The 21,965-nt window shown below is 37.3% G+C and overlaps 1 protein-coding gene across 5 annotated transcripts in view; it reads left to right on the top strand.

Moving 5' to 3' along the window:
- The window catches only part of nrxn3b (neurexin 3b), a 112,275-nt gene that overhangs the window by 75,171 nt on the left and 15,139 nt on the right, over positions 1–21,965 (top strand). For 3 of the 5 annotated variants that reach the window (XM_026291552.1, XM_026291555.1, XM_026291551.1), the window contains exons 4-5: positions 4,825–4,914; positions 5,944–6,254. In XM_026291552.1, coding sequence (XP_026147337.1) covers positions 4,825–4,914; positions 5,944–6,254 — 401 coding nt within the window. The remainder of the gene's footprint in view (positions 1–4,824; positions 4,915–5,943; positions 6,255–21,965) is intronic. The other 2 variants (XM_026291554.1, XM_026291553.1) reach the window with 1 other exon arrangement.

Below are 21,965 nucleotides of genomic sequence, written 5' to 3'. Positions count from 1 at the left end.
CAGTTTACAGTGTAATGGCTTGAACAATGTGCAGTCTGTGCAAAATATGAGTAGTGCAATCCATCTGTGTAAAGTACTGTGACCAGTGCAGTAAGAGAGCAGGTGTAGGTTAGATTGGTGGTGTGGCGTTCAGAAGTGTCACAGCCTCGGGGAAGAAGCTCCTGAGCCTGCTAGTGCAAGAGCAAAGGCTCATGTAAATGCCTGCCAGATTGGAAGGAGGGTGAAAAGTCTATGGTTAGGATGAGAGGCATCCTTGATGATGTGCCTTGCCCTGCCCAGACAGCGCTTATGATAGATGTTCTCAGTGGAAGTTAACTGGGTGCCGGTGATCCATTGAGCAGTTTTCACCACCCGCTGGATTGCTTTGCAGTCAGATGCAGAGCATCATAGTGCAAGGCTAACCAGAGTGACACCAGAGAAATACAATTTTGTTAGAATATGCAATACTTTTGAGCAGCTGTTAAAGATGCTGTATGTAAGTTTTTTGACTTGTCTAAAGCATAAAATACTGTAATATGTTTACAGATTTAGAAAATATGCTAAGTTCCCATACTTGTTTCTCAGAAAATTGAAAACTACATTTAATCATTATTCAATAATTTGTTAACTGTTGGTTAATTTTGTGACATAGACACTATTATTAAACTGAATGAAATCAAGATTCATTCATGTGACCTAAGAATACTAATGTTCAGCTGGAATTACAAAGTTGAAAGTTTGTCTTAAGTTGATGGGCTCTGGCCATGTTGTGTCTGCTCTGAAGAAAACAGAGAAAAAGATAAATTAAATGTAGCAGCAAGGTCAAGCTCCTCATGGGAAATGTTATGAACCTTTCCATCAGGGTATGTTATTAGTAATTGTTTGGCAATAGATTTAGAAGGTGACGCTACAATTAATGAAGTTAAAGTTAAGTCTGCTTTCTAGAATTAATGTTCCTTAACACTAGAACTACAGGAATTCTATGGTCATTCTGACCATTCATACTAGACTGAACTGTATTCCATTTTTGTCATATAATACATTTGAAGCTTCTTTCGAGCTTTTACAATGATTCATTACAATCATATTTTATGATGTCATCACCCTTGCGTAAGAGCTATGTAGACCACTCTTGATGTGCGTATGTCGTTTTATGTCCGCAAAGTTTTTCACTGCAGTGAAAATGTTGTATTTGAAAGTCTAAATGCCCAAAAATATGAGCCAAAGCAGAATATTTCTGTAGATAAAACACTGTTTTCGTCACTGTTCCTAAAACAAAAATATTGGAGGTATCCACCCAGTTTTTTCAGTAAAAGGAATTTTAGCTTAGCAATAGAATATAAAAACAACTAGAACAAAAGTTCTGGACAAAAGGCAACAGTGACGTGCATCTTCAACCTCGGGAAAAAGTGGCAAAAGCAGAAAGTATATGTTGACTGTAATGCGCATGGTCAATTTGACTGTTTTGGCCATTCAGGGTAGAAATACTCAGAACTCTTTTGTGTTTTGTAAGTTAAATAAAGTATCAATGTAATAATAAAATATATAAAAATTTAGGAAAAGTCTGGGTATTATAGTTTAAGCAGTTTTATTTCAAAAGTTACATTTTGCATTTTAGAAATGGTCAGAATGAATACATTGGTAGTTCTAGTGTTAACTCTTCCATTTGTCCAGCAGACTTAATCTCATGGACTAAGTCTAAAACTGAATAGTTATAATGGATGGGTTCTATTCACTTATTCTGGTTGCTTGCTGTTTGCATGATGTTTGTGACTGGAACTGTATAGACAGGTGATAGCAGCAAGGCAATGGTGTGATAATGTAAAACTATTAATTGATGTCCTGCTTAGAGGCAGTCATATGCAGATTTATTGCCCATGTGAAAGAAGAAAAAAAAAATATATATATATATATATATCCTTATAGCCAAGGTTAGATTGTGTCCCAATAAGGAACAGAAACTTTTCACTTCTTACCAGTAGACCATGATGAACTGGCAAAATAATTCATTTCGCACATTGTTTGTATGCTTTCAGCATCTGCTGATGGCCCCCTACCGCAAATCTCTAGTGCTGAAAGAGGACATAGTGACACCATGCCAGCATTTGTTTTGATTAAAGCTGTGCCAACTAAAGAGAGTGATTCAGATATTGTTCTAGTGGGAAACCTACACAAATGTGCTGATGGATGGGAGAAACCGACACCATTGGCTTGTTGGACATCTCTCACAGATTAGAGCTCTTCTGTTGCTCTGATATTTTATGGATGAGATAAGACACTCTAGGATTGTGTTGTGAAGTTAAGCAAGTTCATGCAAACCACCAGCAAATAAATAATGACATACATTATTATTATTATTATTACTGAGATATGATCAGGGCAAATGTTCATGAGATTCACTCATAAGGGTGATGCTGATGATAGCCAGGGTATAGAGAATGGGAATCTGTGTCATGGCATGTTGCATTCTGTGTAATGGTTGCCATATTTTAGACATGCTTAGAAGCACATAGTGTAAACATTTAAAAATCACCACAAAATAACCAAACCTTTTTATATAAGTAATTTTCAGAAAACCATTTACAGTCAGTTATATTTAATAAAAAAAACTATTATGTCAATCTATTAAGTAAGTTGAAAAAAAAAAGTGTTTTGCAAATAATGTACAAATAAATAACTTCACTTGAATGCCTTGAATGAAATTCAAGGTTTCTTACTATTAGAGATTCTTAGTAAGCAGAAGAATGCAGTAAATAAAGAAAATGACTGGGCTCAATCATTCACAGGCAAATCATTGTATTTATAGTATACTGTATAATAAATCTATAGTCAAAAATCCACATTTAAGTTTACCTTACCAAATTTTAGTTTAATTTGAAACCTAGTTCAGTAGTGAATGTAGACATTTTATATGATAACTACTCTCACTGAATAATGTTAACATAAAATGATATAAAATGTTTACATTCACTTCAATCTCTTCTCTAACTCCCAATTCCAAAATTCCCACAATGCATTGTGCTGTAACATCAGTTTCCCATTCTCTATAGCCACTGAACGTTATTTGGAGGTTAGATAGCTTTGCAAAGATCATCGTAATATATTCACTTTAACATAAGAAATATCAAGCACTGGCAAAGTGTCTGATGTCTAAAATGAATGTCCAAACCCTCAAGTTCTCCTGGATCTCTCCAACATGCAGGCCTCCATCCAAAAAGCCACTCCAGCCCCAGGCTTGCATGCGCTGCCCATCAGAATCAAAGGCATCGTCAACCCTGGAAGCTGCTTATTCCCCCCTCTCCCCTTTACCTTGCACACATCCCCCCTGCTTAGCAAGCAGTAACCAGCACACTTTGAAGCCCTTTTTCTGCGTATTTAAAAAGGAAAGCAAAAGAAAAGCGCAGCCTTGAATCGCCACCGGCCTCATCCATTTCACATCTCTGTCACTGCAGAACCTTTGTGTTTCCGAATAGCACTCCTATTCTATGCACCTTTTTCTCTTTCTAGTTTTGAAAAGGTACACTGTGACTCAGCGCTCAGTGACTTATTTAGCTAAGTGAGATGTGTGCTGAGTAACTTTGTTCTTTTGAAGTCCTATTTGCATTTTTTGCTCTCAAGCTGTAGGTTTTTTTTTTTTTTTTTTTTTTCGACTTCTTCTTTTTACCATTACAGGCTCTTCAGAGTACAGCTGTAAAGTAAATTTTCTCCCCACTTGATGAACATGGAAATCCATAGGAACTCAAAAATGTAATTCTGTAATCATCTACTTACCCTCCTGTTGAATTTTACTTACCCAGCATGAAGAGTGTTCATGCTGCTCTTTCTCATGCAGTGAAGTGAGTGGGTACAGATGCTGAGTTTGAAAAAACTTTTAAAAAGCACCATAAAAACATAATGATATAGTGCACTATATGACTTGTTCACTGTATTATCATACTTATAATGCAAAGTATAAAAAATAATTAGCTTAATATCCTTTAGTTTGAAAGACAGACATCCCATTTCATTTACTATGACCAACATTAATCTAAATCATGTTCATGTGCTTGAAATATGAAAAGCTTGACCTTTCTTCGATGATCTGGTTACAACTGGTGCTGTTGGATGTGACATACAGTAAATATACCCAAGATTGCAGATGTTAAATCACTCTAACAGCCCTAACACCTCAGTCCAGTCGGAGGAAGAAGTGTAACAAAGTACGAATAATGGCAAAAATATTCAAGCAGCCCAATGCCTCAGAGGGTTTCCAGGGACCCCGCAGCAGCAGGCCTCACACCATGCTGTAATGATCTCATCTGTATGCAGTGTATTCCTCAAATCGGTGTCATCTCAAGCCTTATTTCCCAGCAGGTTTAGAGCTTCTACATATTATCTCTTTTTATTTCTATCTCTCTCTCTTTCGCATTCACTCACTTTCTCTCTTTCCCTTACATTAATAGTTCATAAAGAGTTCCTTTGCACCTTGAAATGTAAAAGAATATGATATCCAGTGGGAAAACAGTCACACTTCATTTGATTGTTGAGCGGTTGATCACCTGTTACAGACGCTCAGTGGAAATGCAGTTTGAAATGAATTGTTGGCATGTCTCACTTAAACGGTTGCCTGTATTTTGTCTTAAAGCCTGAATGTGGTGTGTGTGATTCTTGTTGCAATAATTATGTGTTAAACTGTTTATTTAGTTGGCTACTGTTTAATAAACAATGCCTTATAATCTTACAACTGAAGAAAATCTTACAATGAAACCTAAACTGCCTATGATAACAAGACCTAAATCATTTTAAACACGGCTAAACATTCTTAAACAGTGTATAAATGTGCAATGTGTCTTTCAAACTTTAAAGGCAACAGCGACAATGAGCGTTATCAAATGGCTAATAAGAAAATTCCATTCAAATATACCCGGCCGGTCGAAGATTGGCTACATGAGAAAGGTAACCCTCACAAGAACTCAGTGTTTCTTTCGTTGATTTTAATTTGCGTTCATATGCTCCTTGTCATGTCGTTTCGTTAGATTTTTGTCCAACCAGGTCTGATGATTCTTTGCCACTAATTAACCTAAAATGTTCATAATTTACTTCCCTTCCCATTACGTAATATTTTTTTATTTTATTTTTTTTTTATTTTTTTTTATGTGGATTGTGATCCTCTTTTGTTATTTCCATCAGATCATTGACCAGTTAAAGGGACTGGTAAACAAGAATAAAACTGCATAAGTACTTAGTAAACCAAATCTCAACAAAAGTCAGGGTGTTTGTTTTTAATTTTCTTTGTAATGATCTTCCATAGTGGTCGAATAATAATAAAAAAAAAACAACAACTTTAATACAGTGCGTTTCCAAAGACAACAAATTGGTGGTGAAGTGAAACGCCACTTTGCTGACCAACACACTTTTTAGTTTGAAGCCGGTGATGAAATCGACCAACACCTCTTCAGTTTCATTCAAAAACAGGATGAAAGGGCGGGGTGACCATTTATCAAATTTACCATTAAAGTGCTTTGGATTATTAAATGCGCTTAAAGGTCATTGCCTAAACTACATAAGATGATTATAAAGTCCCTTTAACACAGTCTAAAACCACATTGAAATCCTATTAGTGGTTCCACATGCATGAATCAAAATGATATTCCTTTGAAATGTATGAAATCCATACACTTCCTTGCCCAATGTAATATAAAATTGTAAATGTGTAAAAGTATTAATTGGCCTGCATTTCTATTTCTAACCATATGAAAAACCATTTGGAATTTTCCCCAAAACATTTGCATGAGAAGCATCTCACAGTGAACATGGCAAAGAAAAAGAAAAAAAGTTAATCATAATTTAGAATTTTTAATACTATGCTTGGATGTTAAAATATAGCCCATTAATGATAACATTAATCAATTAGCTAAATTAAAATATAAATAAATAAATAAAAATCATTCTGATTGTGCCTTCCTTCACTGGTCTTCCCCTCAGGTCGTCAGCTGACCATTTTTAACACTCAAGCCACCATCTCAATAGGCGGTAATGACCGCAAGCAACCATATCAAGGCCAGCTGTCTGGTCTTTATTACAATGGCCTGAAGGTTCTCAACATGGCAGCTGAAGGTCATGCTAACATCAAGATAAATGGCAGTGTGAGACTGGTGGGGGATGTTCCCACCAGCAGAAGTCCCTCACGTAGCACCACCTCCATGCCACCAGAGATGTCCACCACCTTCATCGAGACCACCACCACCCTGTCAACCACCACTACCCGCAAACAGCGCTCACCACCCACCATTCAGGTAAGATCCATTGATTTTCTCCATTAAGTCCATTAAAACAAAGATGTAGACAAAAATGTGTGGATGGCCGAATACCCAGTGTAAATATGTGTTTATTCTGCACTTATGTTTTCATGTAAGACATGAGAAGTTAAGAGACCTCATGTCTAAACCCTTGCCATCTGGTTTCTTAGTATTAAAGTTATCAAATTGTCCCATGTTTCCATGTGTTCCCCTTTGCCTTAGCCATGGCAAGAACAATGGAGTTTGCCATTAAAAAGCATCATACCTTATGGGACTAGTGTACCAAAAAGTCAGCATTTATGTGCTCCAAATAAGGGGAAGATTGTCAGTGAAAAGCATCTTATTTAAGTTTGTTCTTCACACAAAGCTAGCATTATCAGGTGGTTTAGAAAATATTGAATATATGCCTCGTGGAGTATCAACTAACAGAATGCTTTCTTTAACACAGTATGGCATGAGGCCAATGAATGTCTGAACACGGTGACCATTTTATTGATGCAAGGGGGGAAAATGAAGCAGCAGTCTTGGTATTAAAGCCATAACTCTCCCTAGGGCACCGCTCACCAACAGGCCAAGAAGACTTATTCTGTCCTCACCTTTAAACAGATCAACCAGCATAATAATAACCTCTGATGTCAGTGCTGACTGCAGCGTGACTTCATCAATGCGTTGACAACCCAACTAATGATAAGAGCCCTCAAACTCACATGCAGACAATTTCAGGACATGAAGTCTCTTTATCCTTGTTGGCCTTTTGGCCATCTATATTTCCAGTAAGACAGGAGCTGAACACAAAATCACATATTCCATGTCTAAACATGATAACCAGTGTTGCCAGATATCGCGAGACAAATAAGCAACCAGGCCTGTGTAAACAAGCCTAAAACAAGCAACTTTTTCTAAGGACACACCACCCAGGTTCTGGGAAGAGAAAAATAAATAAACTGGATGTATATTGACAATATGTAGCCACAGTTTAAAATCTGTCCCCGCGAATTATAAAAACGTGCACACAGATTGTCAATTTACATCCATGTGGACAGATTGGTAAACTGTGCGCAGTTTTACAAAACTGCACACATGGTACAGTTTATTTATTTTTCCCCCTGAGCTTCAGGACAATGACCACAAGAGGAAGTTAAACCACCTTTTAACATTACAAAACTGATGGGATATCAAATATAGACTGATGTACCCGAGTACTTTATATAAACAGTAAACATCTGATAATTAAATTTTCCACACACAAATAAATATCATCCTGAATTCAAAAATTATTTGTTTATTATTGCATAATAGCAACTCTCCTATAGTCCAGTCAGTCACCATCAGTCGCAACTCGCGCACATTTATTTAAAGTTTACGTCACTCACTGTCGCCGTTTTCTTAACCAAAAAAAGATTGCCCTGCTCTGCCTCTGATTGGCTAGTACTCATTGCCATCTGGCTCAGAGCCAATTAGAAGCAGGATGTGGGTGTAACTCTGCTGTCTCTGTGTGTATGGGGACAGAGAGAACAGGCTAGAACTACGTTTAAATAACATATAGAAAATATCTGCTTGATAACTTATTATGGAGCTGGGAACAAGCCCAAATAAGCAACTACACTTTAGAAACAAGCCCAAAAAACTACCAATATTTGTAAGTGACTTTACAGAAAAACAAGCCCAAAGTCGCGTTTAATAAGCAGACTTGGCAACACTGATGATAAATAGTAGGTCACAGCCCTGAGTGAATGTTACTTATATATTGTGTTAGGTGTTATAAATGTTACCTCACAGCAAAAGGTCCCCAGTTGAGTCATGGCCAACTCAAGAGATCATTCTGTGTGGATTGTGTATGCATGTAGCCCTGTGATGGACAGCCCACCTGTTATGTTTAAAGATGCTGGGATAGAGTCCAGTATTCCTGTGACTAAATGGATGAATGTTAGTGCATGGTTTTGGTCTGTGCTTTTGATGAGCAGTGTTTGGAATAACGGCGTTTAAAGGAACGGCGTTAGGTAACAACGTTATTTTTTCAATAACGGGGTAATCTAACTAATTACTTTTCCCGTCGTTACAACGCCGTTGACGTTGCTGAAAGTATAATTGCGGTGCATTACTATGCATTGATTTAATAAACTATGCAATCCGAACGCACCCCTGGCTCACACAGCGAGTGAGCAGGTGGGTTAATAACGAGATAAGCGATTATGATTGGCTAAGGCAGAGTCACGTGTTTCATGGTAGCCAATCAGAGCCAGTGTTTTTACACACATGCCGGCACATGCGGCAGCGCCAGCGGCGCCAAACACACACACACACACACGCAACAGCTACACAAAGATTTGCAGCAGCAGCAGAAATGGCGAGTCAGGAGCAATCCGATGAAAAGTTGGCATTTTCAAGGTGGAGATACAAGCACTACTTCAAATTCATTGTGGTCAAAGGCAAGAACGTGCATGTAATGTGTACATGTAATGCGTGACGCGCATCTACAAAGCTAGTGGCCAAAAACACTTTTCTTACAAAGATAATACTTGAAGTGCAGGATAAAACTCTTGCTGTCTGTTGACGTGCAATAAATATCGAAAGTTGTGTACGAACACCTGTCTGTTCTACTCATTTCAACTGACTTGTGAAAACTGAAAGAAAAAAAAAATTCTCTGACATATAGCAACATATATTTGTTTTGTTTTTTTTACAATAACGCAAATAGTTACTTTCCCTGGTAACGAGTTACTTTTATTATAGAGTAATTCAGTTACTAACTCTTACTTTTTGAAACAAGTAGTGAGTAACTATAACTAATTGCTTTTTTAAAGTAACGTTCCCAACAGTGTTGATGAGTAAGGTATACTCCTGAATTATTTTTGTTGGGCCTGAAATAACATCAAAATTAAGTGATGTAGGATTAGGTTGAAGGCTAAGGACTGTACCATTCTGATCAACCAATCATTACCCTTTGATTTTTATCAATCGTTGCCCCTTGAGTTAGTTGGGGTTAGGTTAGGGTTAGGAAAATGTATTCCCTACAATATTATGGTCAATGGAAGTTCTATAGAGCACTCATGAAAGCAAATTAATCTGTTATGCATAATAAAAGAGATTCAATGAAACAAATCTCTCATTTTATGAGAACTATATATTTTTCTGCTTTGATTTGTACATTTTGTAAGACACTCTTACATTAATAGCAAAATTAGAGATTCAGGTTATGACCACAGCATTTTTAATAAATTGTATTTAATAAATACTTCTACAGGAATGTCCCCACTCCAGCAAGATCTCCATTTTGGACTTGTTGTAAGTGTATTTTTTTCTAAGACAAGTTCTCCCAGATCAATTTCTAGGCCCTCAGGCAGTTTGATTCATGCTTTGCCCACAAATTAATTTTCCATAGGTCTCACTTTTAGTGTTCCCTTGCTGCATGTCAGCATAGACAGAAAGAGAAATACCTGTAAAAGCTGACAGGTTTTCCAACCCCTGAAGGTCCCAGAATGTGACCAATGTTGGGCTGTTCTGAGTGGTTTGTGGTCTAGTGGCTACACTTGTAAGGTGCTATTTGGCACAGTCCTCTGACTACCCACCCTTGCAGGTCACCCCAGGGTCCGAGAAATAAGAGGTGTATGATCATATTAGCAGATCCAGAAAGGGACAGTAGTGCAATTTCACGCTTAATTAAAGGGTAAGTTCACCCAAATAGCAAAATTATGTCATTAATAACTTACCCTCATGTTGTTCCAAACCAGTAAGACCTCCGTTTATCTTTGGAACACAGTTTAAGATATTTTAGATTTAGTCCTAGAGCTCTCAGTCCCTCCATTGAAGCTCTGTGAACGGTATACTGTCCATGTCCAGAAAGGTAAGAAAAACATAATCAAAGTAGTCCATGTGACATCAGAGGGTCAGTTTGAATTTTTTCATGCATCAAAAATACATTTTGGTCCAAAAATAGCAAAAACTACGACTTCATTCTGCATTGTCTTCTCTTCCGTGTCTGTTGTGAGAGAAAATTCAAAACAAAGCAGTTTTTGAAATCTGGTTTGAATTGCAATCATCGCAAATGACGTCATTAGCGCAAAAGAACCAGTGAACCGTTTTCTTCAACCGGTTTATTGAATCGAACTGTCCGAAAGAAGTACTGATGAACCGAAAACCGATGCAACCGGTTCTTGACCCTTGAACAATTCAATCTATTGTTCATTATCTGGCTCGGCTCGGTGTTCATCTTCAGTTCTCTCTTCACAGCAGTGTGTACTGTTTGAGTAAATGAATTACTCCGGGATATTGGTTTGTTTGAACTCAGATGGAGTGTCAGCCACATTAAAAAAGTTAACAGCTTAAGTCATTTGTGGATTAATGCATATTGCAGACGCAAACCATTTAAAAGGAATCAGTTCAATTTGGTGAACTGGTTCAAAAAGATCCGGTTACATCGAATCAGATTTTTCAGATGTGAAAAATGCAGTTTTACAAATGCTAGAAAAGTGGCTTTCTAAGGAAAGATTGCTATCAAATACCACACCTAGCCCAGACAGCAATATAGTGTTGGCCCAGATCCGGCCCACTTCTGGCCCGTGTGAAATCCATGCGGGCCAGATATGGGCCGGATCTGGGCCGAAACTGCTTGCTGTCTGGGAGGTTCCTAACTGATAACAAAGAATTGACAGAGCAGCCATGTAATAATATTAAAAACTCCATAATCATCGGGAAGAAGGAGGCGGGAACCGGCGCACAATCAAACATCATTTTAATATTCAAAATAAACACAAAACAGCGCACCGGCCCCTCACGGACGACTGTTGCACTCAAATAAAAAGCAAAACATAAAATAAGGCCCAGGCCTGGTCCTCTCTCGTCCTTCACTATTGTCACTCCAGTTTTATATCCTTCCATCTCCTACGTGGGACTCGAGACCCTCCTTGTTCTCACGTCTCTGGGCCCCGCCCCACTCGCCACAAGCCATCAAGTCATTTTTTGGGCTGCTCTCTTCAGGTTGCAAATATGCTCAATATTCCATGGTGTCAGACTGGTTTCCTTTACCTTCCTTTAGTGTAAATGAACAACTGTATTTAAAATGCTAGAAAAGAGAGAGTCCATAGTTTCTGTTACATCGTCAAGTTGTTCTGAGGTTTTGGATATGCTAAGGAATTTGGATACATCAGTAAGATAACTTAAAAACCAGTCTTTTGTAGTAGAAGTGATGGTTCTACTATACTTGTAACGAAGTAGAATTTACAATTTTGGCTATATGAAGTTTGCACAAAACTAAATAATGATCTGAGATACCATTACTTCGCTGCATAATTTCAACACCATCAACATCAATTCCATGTGACAGTATTAAATCTAGAGTATGATTTCGACAATGAGTTGGTCCTGAAACGTGTTGTCTAACCCCAAAAGAGTTCAGAATGTCTATAAATGCTGATCCCAATGCATCTTTTTCATTATCAGCATGGATATTAAAATCACCAACTATTAAAACTTTATCTTCAGCCAGAACTACCTCGGATGTAAAATCACCAAACTCATTAATAAAGTCTGTATGGTGCCCTGGTGGCCTGTATACAGTAGCCAGTACAAACATAACAGGGGATTTATCATTAACATTTGTTTCTCTGGATAATGTTATATGATGCACCATTACTTCAAATGAGTTATACTTGAAGCCTGCCCTCTGAGAAATCCTGAAAACATTGTTATAAATTGAAGACACACCTCCCCCTTTGCCTTTTGGGTGCGGCTCATGTTTATAATGGTAATCTTGGGGGCGGACTCATTTAAGATAATGTAATCATGAGGTTTTAGCCAGGTTTCAATCAAACATAGCACATTTAGATTATGATCAGTGATCATATTATTTACAAAAAGCATTTTCGTAGAAAGGGATCTGATATTCAATAAGCCAATCTTTATCATTTGTTTATCCATATTGCATTGTTTTTTTGTTTGTTGAACCTCAATTAAATTGTTACTCTTAAATTGGTTTGAATGTTTTTTGTATTTCCTAGTTCAGAGAACAGACACAGTCTCTATAGTGTGATATCTAGGTGAAAGAGTCTCTATGTGCTGAGAATTAACCTCTGTAAAGTGAGGCAGCTAGCAGACGGTCGGTTTAGCCAGTCTGTCTGCTTCCTGACCTGGGCCCCAGTTAGTCAAGTATAAGCTCTAAGACTATGTGCCATATTTCTAGAGAGAAGAGCGGCAGCATCCCGGGAGGGATGAAGACCATCTCTTTTCAACAGGTCAGGTCTGCCCCAACAGCTCGTCCAATTGTCTATGAAACCTATGTTATTTTGCAGGCACCACTTAGACATCCAGCCATTGAGTGATGACAATCTGCTATGCATCTCATCACGGTAAGCAGGGAAGGGACCAGAGTATATTACAGTGTCTGACATCGTGCTTGCAAGTTCACACACCTCTTTAAAGTTATTTTTAGTGATCTCTGACTGGCGAAGTCAAACATCATTAGCGCCGGCATGAATAACAATCTTACTGTATTTATGTTTAGCATTAGCAAGCACTTTTAAATTTGCCAAGATGTCAGGCGCTCTGGCTCCCGGTAAACATTTGACTATGGTGGCTGGTGTCTCTATATTCACGTTCCGTACAATAGAATCGCCAATAACTAGAGCACTTTCATCAAGTTTCTCAGTAGGTGCATCACTGAGTGGGGAGAACCTGTTTAATGTTTTGAACGGAACAGAAGAGCTGTGTTTTGACCCACGACTTTGCTGCCTCACTGTTACCCAGTTGTCTTAATTTAAAGTTTGGATGTGTGTCTCTAATTCTGAAATCTACTCTGTTAGCCTAACTATTTCCGTGCATTTATCACATGTGAGTCCCTCATCACCGACAGAGATAGATAAACTGTACATGTGGCAAGAGGTGCAAATAACAATAGCAGGAGAAGCCATTACTCACTATGCTTGATGAGATATTCTTACCAGAGTTGTTTGATTAACTTGTGAAAAACTGGAGTGAGAGAGAGTAGCGAGAGAGATCCATTCATCTCCAGCAAGGGCTATTCACTGAGCCCTGGGCCGCTGTCTGTTCAATGATGTAAGAGGCATTGTAGAAATGCTGACATGACCAAAGACCACACTGAGCATGTTAACAGATGCACACACAACCAAATGTTGTTTAGTAGTGGTAGGTTTTTTTTTTTTTTTTTTTTTTTTTTTTTTTTTCTCACAGAGGGTGCAATCAGCGCCCTTAAAGGAGCAATTATAGGCGCATCAATACTAACAGCTGCAAGCAGTTGTCCATCATATTCTTTTTTCTTAGATGTTGTTAGGCTGTAAGTATTTTTCTCAACCTGGGTGTCTCAGCGACAAATTTGCCTGAAGGTAAAAGGCACATTCCCTCTGTTAACTCTCCTTTACTATGGTTTTTGTCCTGGAATTTTATTTTAGACCCCTTGTCAATGTGTTAGGGCACATACTGTATAGACTAGAGGAAACTCTGATGGAGCAATCTATGGATAGATTGTGAAAGACTGTGAAAACAGATAATACAGTGAATCGGAAGCACAACTAAGCTTGCTTCTCATCCATCAATGGATTTATGTGTCTGAGTTTGTTAAGCAAAAGTTGCAAACATCATAATGCCAGTCCTAGTGTTATGTTGTCTTTGTAGTGCACCATTTTCATTGAAATCAATGATTTTGCAGTATTCTCTGATACGACACAATTCTTGGTGTGTAGGCACCCTTAATCATTGCAGTTGGACACCTGCTGACAGTTATGGAACAGATGATGGGCTTTATCTAGTGTTGCATTATGCCAGATTCCAGCTCTAAGCCTTCAATTCGTTTAGCTGTTTACGTCACCTCTCATCATCCGCCTCCAAACTGAATTACTAATTCCAGTGATTTCAGCTATGTGATGTTTTAACGATGTGTGAGTCACGGATAAAACCTGCAAGCCTCACAAGCATTAGATATGCTATATGACTACTCCATCACCACTATTTGAAATACATGTATGTTGAGGATGTAGTCATTGTGTGATTGTCCAAGTCGTGCACTTAAAGGAGAGTAGTAGTAGGAAATTATCATTTCCACTGAGCAGAAAAATACTATGGCTTCCAATTACTGTAGTTAATGTAGCTGACAGGACACGACTTAATTGTTTGCTGTTTAAGTGTGTGGGAGGAGAGAAATGGTAACGAGATGAAAGTAAAAAAGAGGTCAAGAAAAGTAATGTGAAAATGGAAAGACAACAAACTCACACACTCTATAACAGATTGGGATTTTCTAGTGTCATTTAGTGGCTCAGTTGTTGTGAAAAGTCTGAATACTGTAGCAAGCTTTGTGTGAAAGAACAGATTTACAGTTTGTGTAAAAGAACAGATTTGAGTTGCATGGCATAAGTGTTCTCTTTTTATAGCGGAATATTTAGTTCAATGCTTGCATCTGAAATCATGTTGAATCTAATGTAAATTGTATTTGTGCCAAATAGATCATTGCTTTTTAAAATCACATTGTTGGATCGTCATGTATTGAAAAAAGATATTGTTTCCGTTCTTCAGTAAAGCTTTATATTAGAGAATACTACTGGCTGATAATTATTTGCTTGTTTGCATGCTTATTTCTAGTATACTGGCTGTTTGTTTGTACTTATAAAGCACATGACGTATTTTGAATGATCATATTCTAGATCCCTTAACCGTACCTCATTAGACACTACATTTAATGCAAATGTGTATGTCACTATCTTTTTTGAAGAGCTGCAGTATGTACATAGCCAAAGATTATTGAGTTGTAAGATGTAAAGATTATGAAGGATTTAGAATTTACTGTATGATAAAACGCCCCACTGCGTCTTATACATTTGAAGTTTTCATTTGAACAGCTTTCACTTCAGAGCATTCTCATTCAATCTCCAGGTGTATCTGATTCATAGCAACTCGCACACACAACAATACCTATATGTTGTCACTTCAGGCTGAACTTCCTTCCTTGAACATTGCCTTATGGCTCAGCAGTGGTTGCCTGCAGATGAGCACAGAGCGCATGTACATTAAAATCATGTAAAGGTCAGCAGAAACTAGGTACTTGTTTGCAATCCACGTGGCAATTTTATTTTCCACTCTTTTTCTCATGCGGCACACAGAGAGATGGATGCTGGGTGCCTTGGGACAGCTTGGTGGTCCCAATTACCTGAAGGTGGCAGATGGATGGGGGACTTCCAGGTTGAAGGGCTCATTAGAAAAAAGCATGCAGGGGATGTGTGCGAACATGTGGCCCAGGGAAACAACAATCCTCTGCTCTGCATAAACGACACATTTCCCCTCAATCTATCTCAGCTACCCTGACACTGAGAAGCTATAGGTGTTACAAAAACAAATAGCAGCATTCATGTAAGCATGTAACACAAAACTCCATACAACAGCTTGTGTAAAAAGTATTGGTAAATTACTTGGATGCTTTAGTTGAAGTGGTTCAACTATCAAGGCAACCTTTTACCTAGTTATCTTAACCAAAAACTGTAAATAAAAAGTGTCTGACTACACAGTCCCCAAAATGCATTGTATTGCCCCCAAAAGTGATTAAGTTAGAAGCGTAGTACCATTGCAGTTTACATTTTAGACCAGGGCTCTGAACCGTTTCAAGGAACGAAAATGAAAACCAGGAACAAATGAAATTTTGAGTGGAACAGAACCAGAAAAAAAATCTAATTTTAAACGAGGCTTTTGCATCTGAACTCTTCATATGAAGTAATTAATTTACGCTATTTGAAAATAATATTTTATTTTAAAATGTGCACATTCACTCTTATTCATATGCCTAATAGTCTAAAACACAAAAGTCTTGTCATGTTCATTCTTGATTTATATGAATTATGATCTCCTATTTCCATATATTTTTCATATTATTTTAAACAAATTATCAGAACTTTGAACACTTGGACATTTATGATGTATTATCTTTCACTTCTAGGAACCATGATTTTATTATATGTTCAACATACATGATATTATGATGAATGGAATTATCATTGTTGACAACGTTCCTCAGTTTCAGTATAGGTCTTGGCTGGAGTAGATTTGTATGGCAGCCTTTGTGTGCTGAATCCCACATTGTGCTCACTGAAAGCCCTTTTGAGCTCAGACTCCCTGCAAGATCAGTATTCAAATCAGTACCACTCACATTTAGCCTCTCTAGCCAGCAAGAAGATGACAGTGAGTATATAAGCACAGGGTAAACACACTGCAGCCTTTTCTGACGCTATAATGAAACATCTCAAGAATGATTTATTGTCTGAATGTGGCTGTTGTCTGGACGATGGTTTGGAAGCTCATGGATGCCAGCTCAGATAACCTAATAAATTAGACGCTTTTTCTAGAAGAACCAAAAGATCATTTACATTCATGTCCTGATTTGAGTGTTTGTCTTGACAAAGTATGATTAGATTTTGACTTAAAAATTAGGAGATAATTAATTGCTTTCCATGAAGGAAGTGCCATGATTAATTTAAAAGCAAGAAGATGTGTTATATGGTCTACTTTTATGGTTTGATTGAGTTGATTTTGATTGTTTGGAAAAGAGCATCTTTTTGGCCTTAATCTCTTATTAAGGCCAAAAACATTCTGCATTTTCTTATCTTGCACATTGCACAATATGGGTTTGGAATGACATGAGGTAATGAGTAAAAAATTATTTTAGCAGTTGATTTCTTCAAAGTGTTCCAAAATTAGCGTATCCTTCCATTTTAATCTTTTCAGAAATTTGCCTCAAATTGCTAATTACCTAGAGTTCAGCATTAGCAGCGAAATCCCTTCTTCTTGGCTAACAGACTTTTCTATAATATTTGTAGATTCCAATTATCTGTGTCCTTTGGCCCTCTCCCCCTCTTCTCTGTCCTGTGTGTCTCTTCCCAGATTTCCCTTTCCCTCTGCATCTCCATTACATACGGAGCCACATGTAGTAACTGGACGCTTCATTTTTTCCTGTCCTGATCTCGGGCTGTAATTGAAACATCCTGTTGGGCCAGTGTCGCTCTCTAATTTTAGTCAGTGAGTCTCAGTTCGACGAGGGCAGTTCTGTACGACTGTTTGTCACCACTTCTCTGATGACCTTGCACACTGCGGCAGGGGAGTGATTAAAGATCAAGGCCAAAGACCATTTCCTTTGCCCTGGAAGATAAATGGGCCTGTTTGAAACTGCCTGCAATGGCTTGGAACAATAAGAGTGTGCTGAGTGGAGTCACAGGCATGTACTGTGTATGAAAGAAGGTGCACAAATGCACTTCACATTCATAAAACTAATTCTTTTGTTGTTGTTGTTGTTGTTGTTGTTTTTACAGAAGTTCTAAGTGGCCATGCATTATAATTTATTTTTTTATAAAGTTTTCTCATTATAAAAACATGACAGTTTTACTCTTGCTATAGTAACAAACTCAACTTTGACAGGCATCTGATGGACAACAATGCTGGCGCTCTTACTGTAGCCTATATTTCAGCAAATTTTGCTTTGCCTAGGTAATGACGTCTACAATACATAAATACATTGTTTTTGTAATTAACATGTTTAAATGGCAACAGCGCGAACACAGACAGAGTGCCTTCAGAAGGATGCAGAACTATTCTAAGATCTTTTATAGATGCTTGGATTAAACTCACTTTTAATTTTCCCTTTATCTGAAATAAAATTATATATCTAATTTGTAATTTTTAGTAGTCATTATATGCTGTGACAGATATCATGTGCTTTACAAGCTTCTGTTTGAAAAGAGCGTCCATGTGTACGTGTAGTGTATGTGTGTGTGCAGAAAAAACTATAACAAACTGAATTAAATTAGCCTATGCACTTTACATATACATCACATTTCTCATCAATATGGTTAACAATAAAGATTAAACAAATACATTTTTCAAAATGTTTAGGGTTGAGGAATGAAGAATGAATTCTGCAGTGCCTCTGATTTATTTGCACTTATTTAGTGTTCTCAATACACAGTGTTTCGTTGGAAACAGGGAACATTGGCCAGGCTCCTAAAGGATACAATGCAATGCTTTGTCACGTCTGCAGTGCAGTGTTACATATTCAAAGTCCTGTAGGACACTTGGTGAAGGTGACATTAGCCAGACAACAATGCATTTCATTCTGAAGACAGGCTTGAGCAAAAAGACTTGTGGCAGACCTTTGACAGGGATACTGCCTGACGGCATTGATTCATTGTAATACAAGCTTTTCTCATGTCCGTCTGTCAAAGCCAAGATCTGACATGATAATGCAGATCAGAAGTGACCCAATCGAAATAAGTGAGATGGCTATCTTGTTGGGATTGACAGAGCAGTAGGGTGAGAGCTGATATTTGTTTCTGGAAGTGTTTTCATTGTAGAGATGAAAGTAAACGTGAAAAATGCAGTCTAAATTTGCGTGAAAATGAGACACATGAGTGTCTGGCTATTCACAGTTCCATATCCTCCACCCACTCATATTTCTGGGTTTTGGCGTCTTGTAGACACTGGCATTAGAGAAACAGTTAAATATTTTTGATGCATTGCACTGATGACACTGTACTCATGAGCGTGCTCCTATTACAGGCCGTTACAGTTATTAAACATGCATGAGCTCATAGCCATGGCATTGCACATCTCCATCATATCAGCAATCTGTACATTCTAGACCTCCTCGTGTCTAGTCCCTCATGACTTGTGGTACTGTAAGAGAATCGGGAAATGAAGAATGGAGAATTATTTCCACACAAAATGAGGAATATTTTGCTCCCAAAATAAATTTTTTGTATGGCATGGAGATTTTGTGACAAAATTGGATTTAGCCAGCTGTGAAATTGTTTTTTGTAAAGTACGCCAGCCAGAGAGAGTAGATTTAATATCACAGTGAAAACAGGCTCATCATTGTCAAGCAGGCTGTAAATTCTGTCTAATTCCCGATACCTCCCCATTTCATTTACTTGTTGAAATAACTTTGTCATGTATGTCACAAGAGTAGACTACTGCGAATTCAGTTTGTTTTATGTCCACAAAGCAGTTTCCTTTACATTCATTTTGGTTACAGATATTATACTGTCAGTTTAATGACGTTTTGAAGAAGTACATAACGATTTTGACATACCACCTAACATCATGTGGTCATAATGAGGAGAAAACATTCCTATTGTAATTGCACAATTCATGAACTTCACCAACATCATCATATTGCTCGTTCTTAATCAGATCTAAAGTAACTTGTAACTTACTACTTGAGAAGTCTTTTCATTTGAATACTTTAACTCTCACTCAAGTAATTATTAACATTACTTTTCCTTTTCTTGAGTAACTATTTCTGTCCATATGTGTACTTTTATGATGTACAGAGTTACTATGTTTTAAATCAGTTTCTTAGGATGTACCATTTTAGCTATGATAGAGCCCTTGCAGGGAGCAGACAGCAAAGCAGCACAACTTAAAAGAAGTCTGAGGTTTGTTCTACTAGATTGTAGACTTGTACATTAACACTGTTATTAAGTCTACCCTTTACTTAAATAGGATACACTTTGTTGTTCTGTAGCTGAGTAGTTCACTCTAGGCAGTCTGGAATTGCTTTTGTATTGGACTCATATTTTAGCTGTGGTCACAAACAGTAGATGGGACATTAGTGTCATCTCTGTGGTGCTCTGTATGGCAGAAAGTCATTTCATGGTCAGGGCATGGACTAGCCAGTCCTTTGACACCATTCTGCGACTGGTCATGCACGAACGCATCTGTCAAATCTCTGCTGTGAACTGTAGTGAACAGCAGTAGGGAATTACGGGAGGTGAGGATCCTCTGATCTTGAAGAGGTTTGTCAATGCCACATCTGCTGGTAATGTGACAGGATCACATCTCATTTAACTGTCACTTTGCTGGATCAGTATCCTGTTATACAGCACCATTATAAGAGCAATATGATATTTCTTTTGAGAATTAATTTCTGTGCTGGTCCTAGCTGGTCTAGCTTTCGCCATTCTGCTAACCTGCAAAAAAATAACTGAATTAAGCAGATTTTGAGATTCTGATTATGAAGATACTTTTTGCACAAAGCAGCATTTACAAACAATCACATGTCAAATCCTAAACCTAACATTGGACAGAAATCTATGGATGTATTATGGCAGCAAAACTAAAGAGTGTGTTGCTTTGAATGTAAGAAATTTTCATATTTATATTCATACGTGTAAGTTAAAATTTACACTCACAGCTCTGATGTGAAAAGCTGAATCTCTCGATTTGCAAAAAGGGACAATAATCTAAGTTTTGAATTCAAAGTTTCAGATTAATAGTTACAAATGTGTAAATTAAGCCAATACATTTGACTTGGTATTCAAGTATTACCTGGCAGACAAATAATGTAACATCTTTTATATATTTATCATATTATGTACTGTGGGAAGTATGGTTGTAATATTGTTGAACCACTTTATTTAATGAACATTAAGGCCAATATTAAGGCATACTGTAAGTGAAAATGATAAAAACTGATGCAGACAAGAGAGTAACTTACCAATACCAACATTTGTTTTTGTTTTGTAAAATTCCTGCATGGATTTCAAGTCCTGAGTACAACACAGAATTATCACAAGGGCATAGGTTACCAAAACTGAATTGAGATAATGAGCAGAGTGAGATCTATAGGGTAAAGTGAAGATATGCATGTTGAATTGCTGAAGAATTTACTCAATCAGTCCATTCGTTTACAAGTACGAATATTAATATAAATTCTCACATACAAAACAACGTGCTTTTGTTACCTTCCTAGAAATCTGTAAGTTTTTAATTAAATGATAGCACCTTAAATTTCTAACTTGAAATATATCCCTAATTAAAGGTGAGGTAAGTAATATCTGAGAAATGCAAAAAGTTTATCTTTTAAATTTAAACCCAAATCCTAACCCGCATTTTAACAAATAATCTCTCCAAACCTCCAATCCTTAATTCTAACCCCTACCCCCAATTTCTTTTTTCTAGTCTAAACTCTCAAATCCAATACCAAATCCAGATCATAGGGCCAGATTCATGAAAAGTTATCTTTAACTTCGGTTTTCATCTCCTTTTCTAATGTAAGAATAAAGTTAAGAATATTATGTATTTCCCCAAAACATTTCTTAAGAATATTACAGTATATAAAAAACTTAAACACAAAAACTTAAAAATAAAACAAATCTATTCGCAACACTAGCTACATATAGGTTAATACATATTAATGTTTACTAGTGGATGTGCATGAGAACTCTGAAGTTCCACTAATGATTGATAATGTAAACCATGACTATGATTATGCATGATGTGATTTTTGTACTAAATTCAGAATTCAGTAACAACCTCATTTTTGATTTTCTGATTACAACATCATTTTCAGCAGCGTCCAGCTCCATCTTGAGACACGCTCTTTCAAAATAATTATTTAAAATATACAGTGCATTTATAATTACACATTCTGAACTCCCCTCAAGCTTGTCTCCTTTCTAGAATAGTGTGTTCTTATATACTGATATAAGAACTGAATCAGGCGTTTTAAACATCTAAAACATTCTAAGAGGTGGGTCCCAAAAGCTTATTGGCAAAGAGGAAAACCATACATTTTGCCAGCAGTGAGATTAGGACACAAAGTTTAGACATATTTACCTATGCAGTAGTTCTTACCCTAAAATATGATTGATCAGTAGTAATGTGATCGAGACTTGGCTAGATCACATTAAGATAGTAACATAAGCATACCAGCATCCCCAAACA

This window comes from Carassius auratus, chromosome 20 (genome assembly GCF_003368295.1).
Source record: "Carassius auratus strain Wakin chromosome 20, ASM336829v1, whole genome shotgun sequence".
Classification (NCBI taxonomy): domain Eukaryota; kingdom Metazoa; phylum Chordata; class Actinopteri; order Cypriniformes; family Cyprinidae; genus Carassius; species Carassius auratus.
This window is presented reverse-complemented; position numbering and strand designations above follow the sequence as displayed.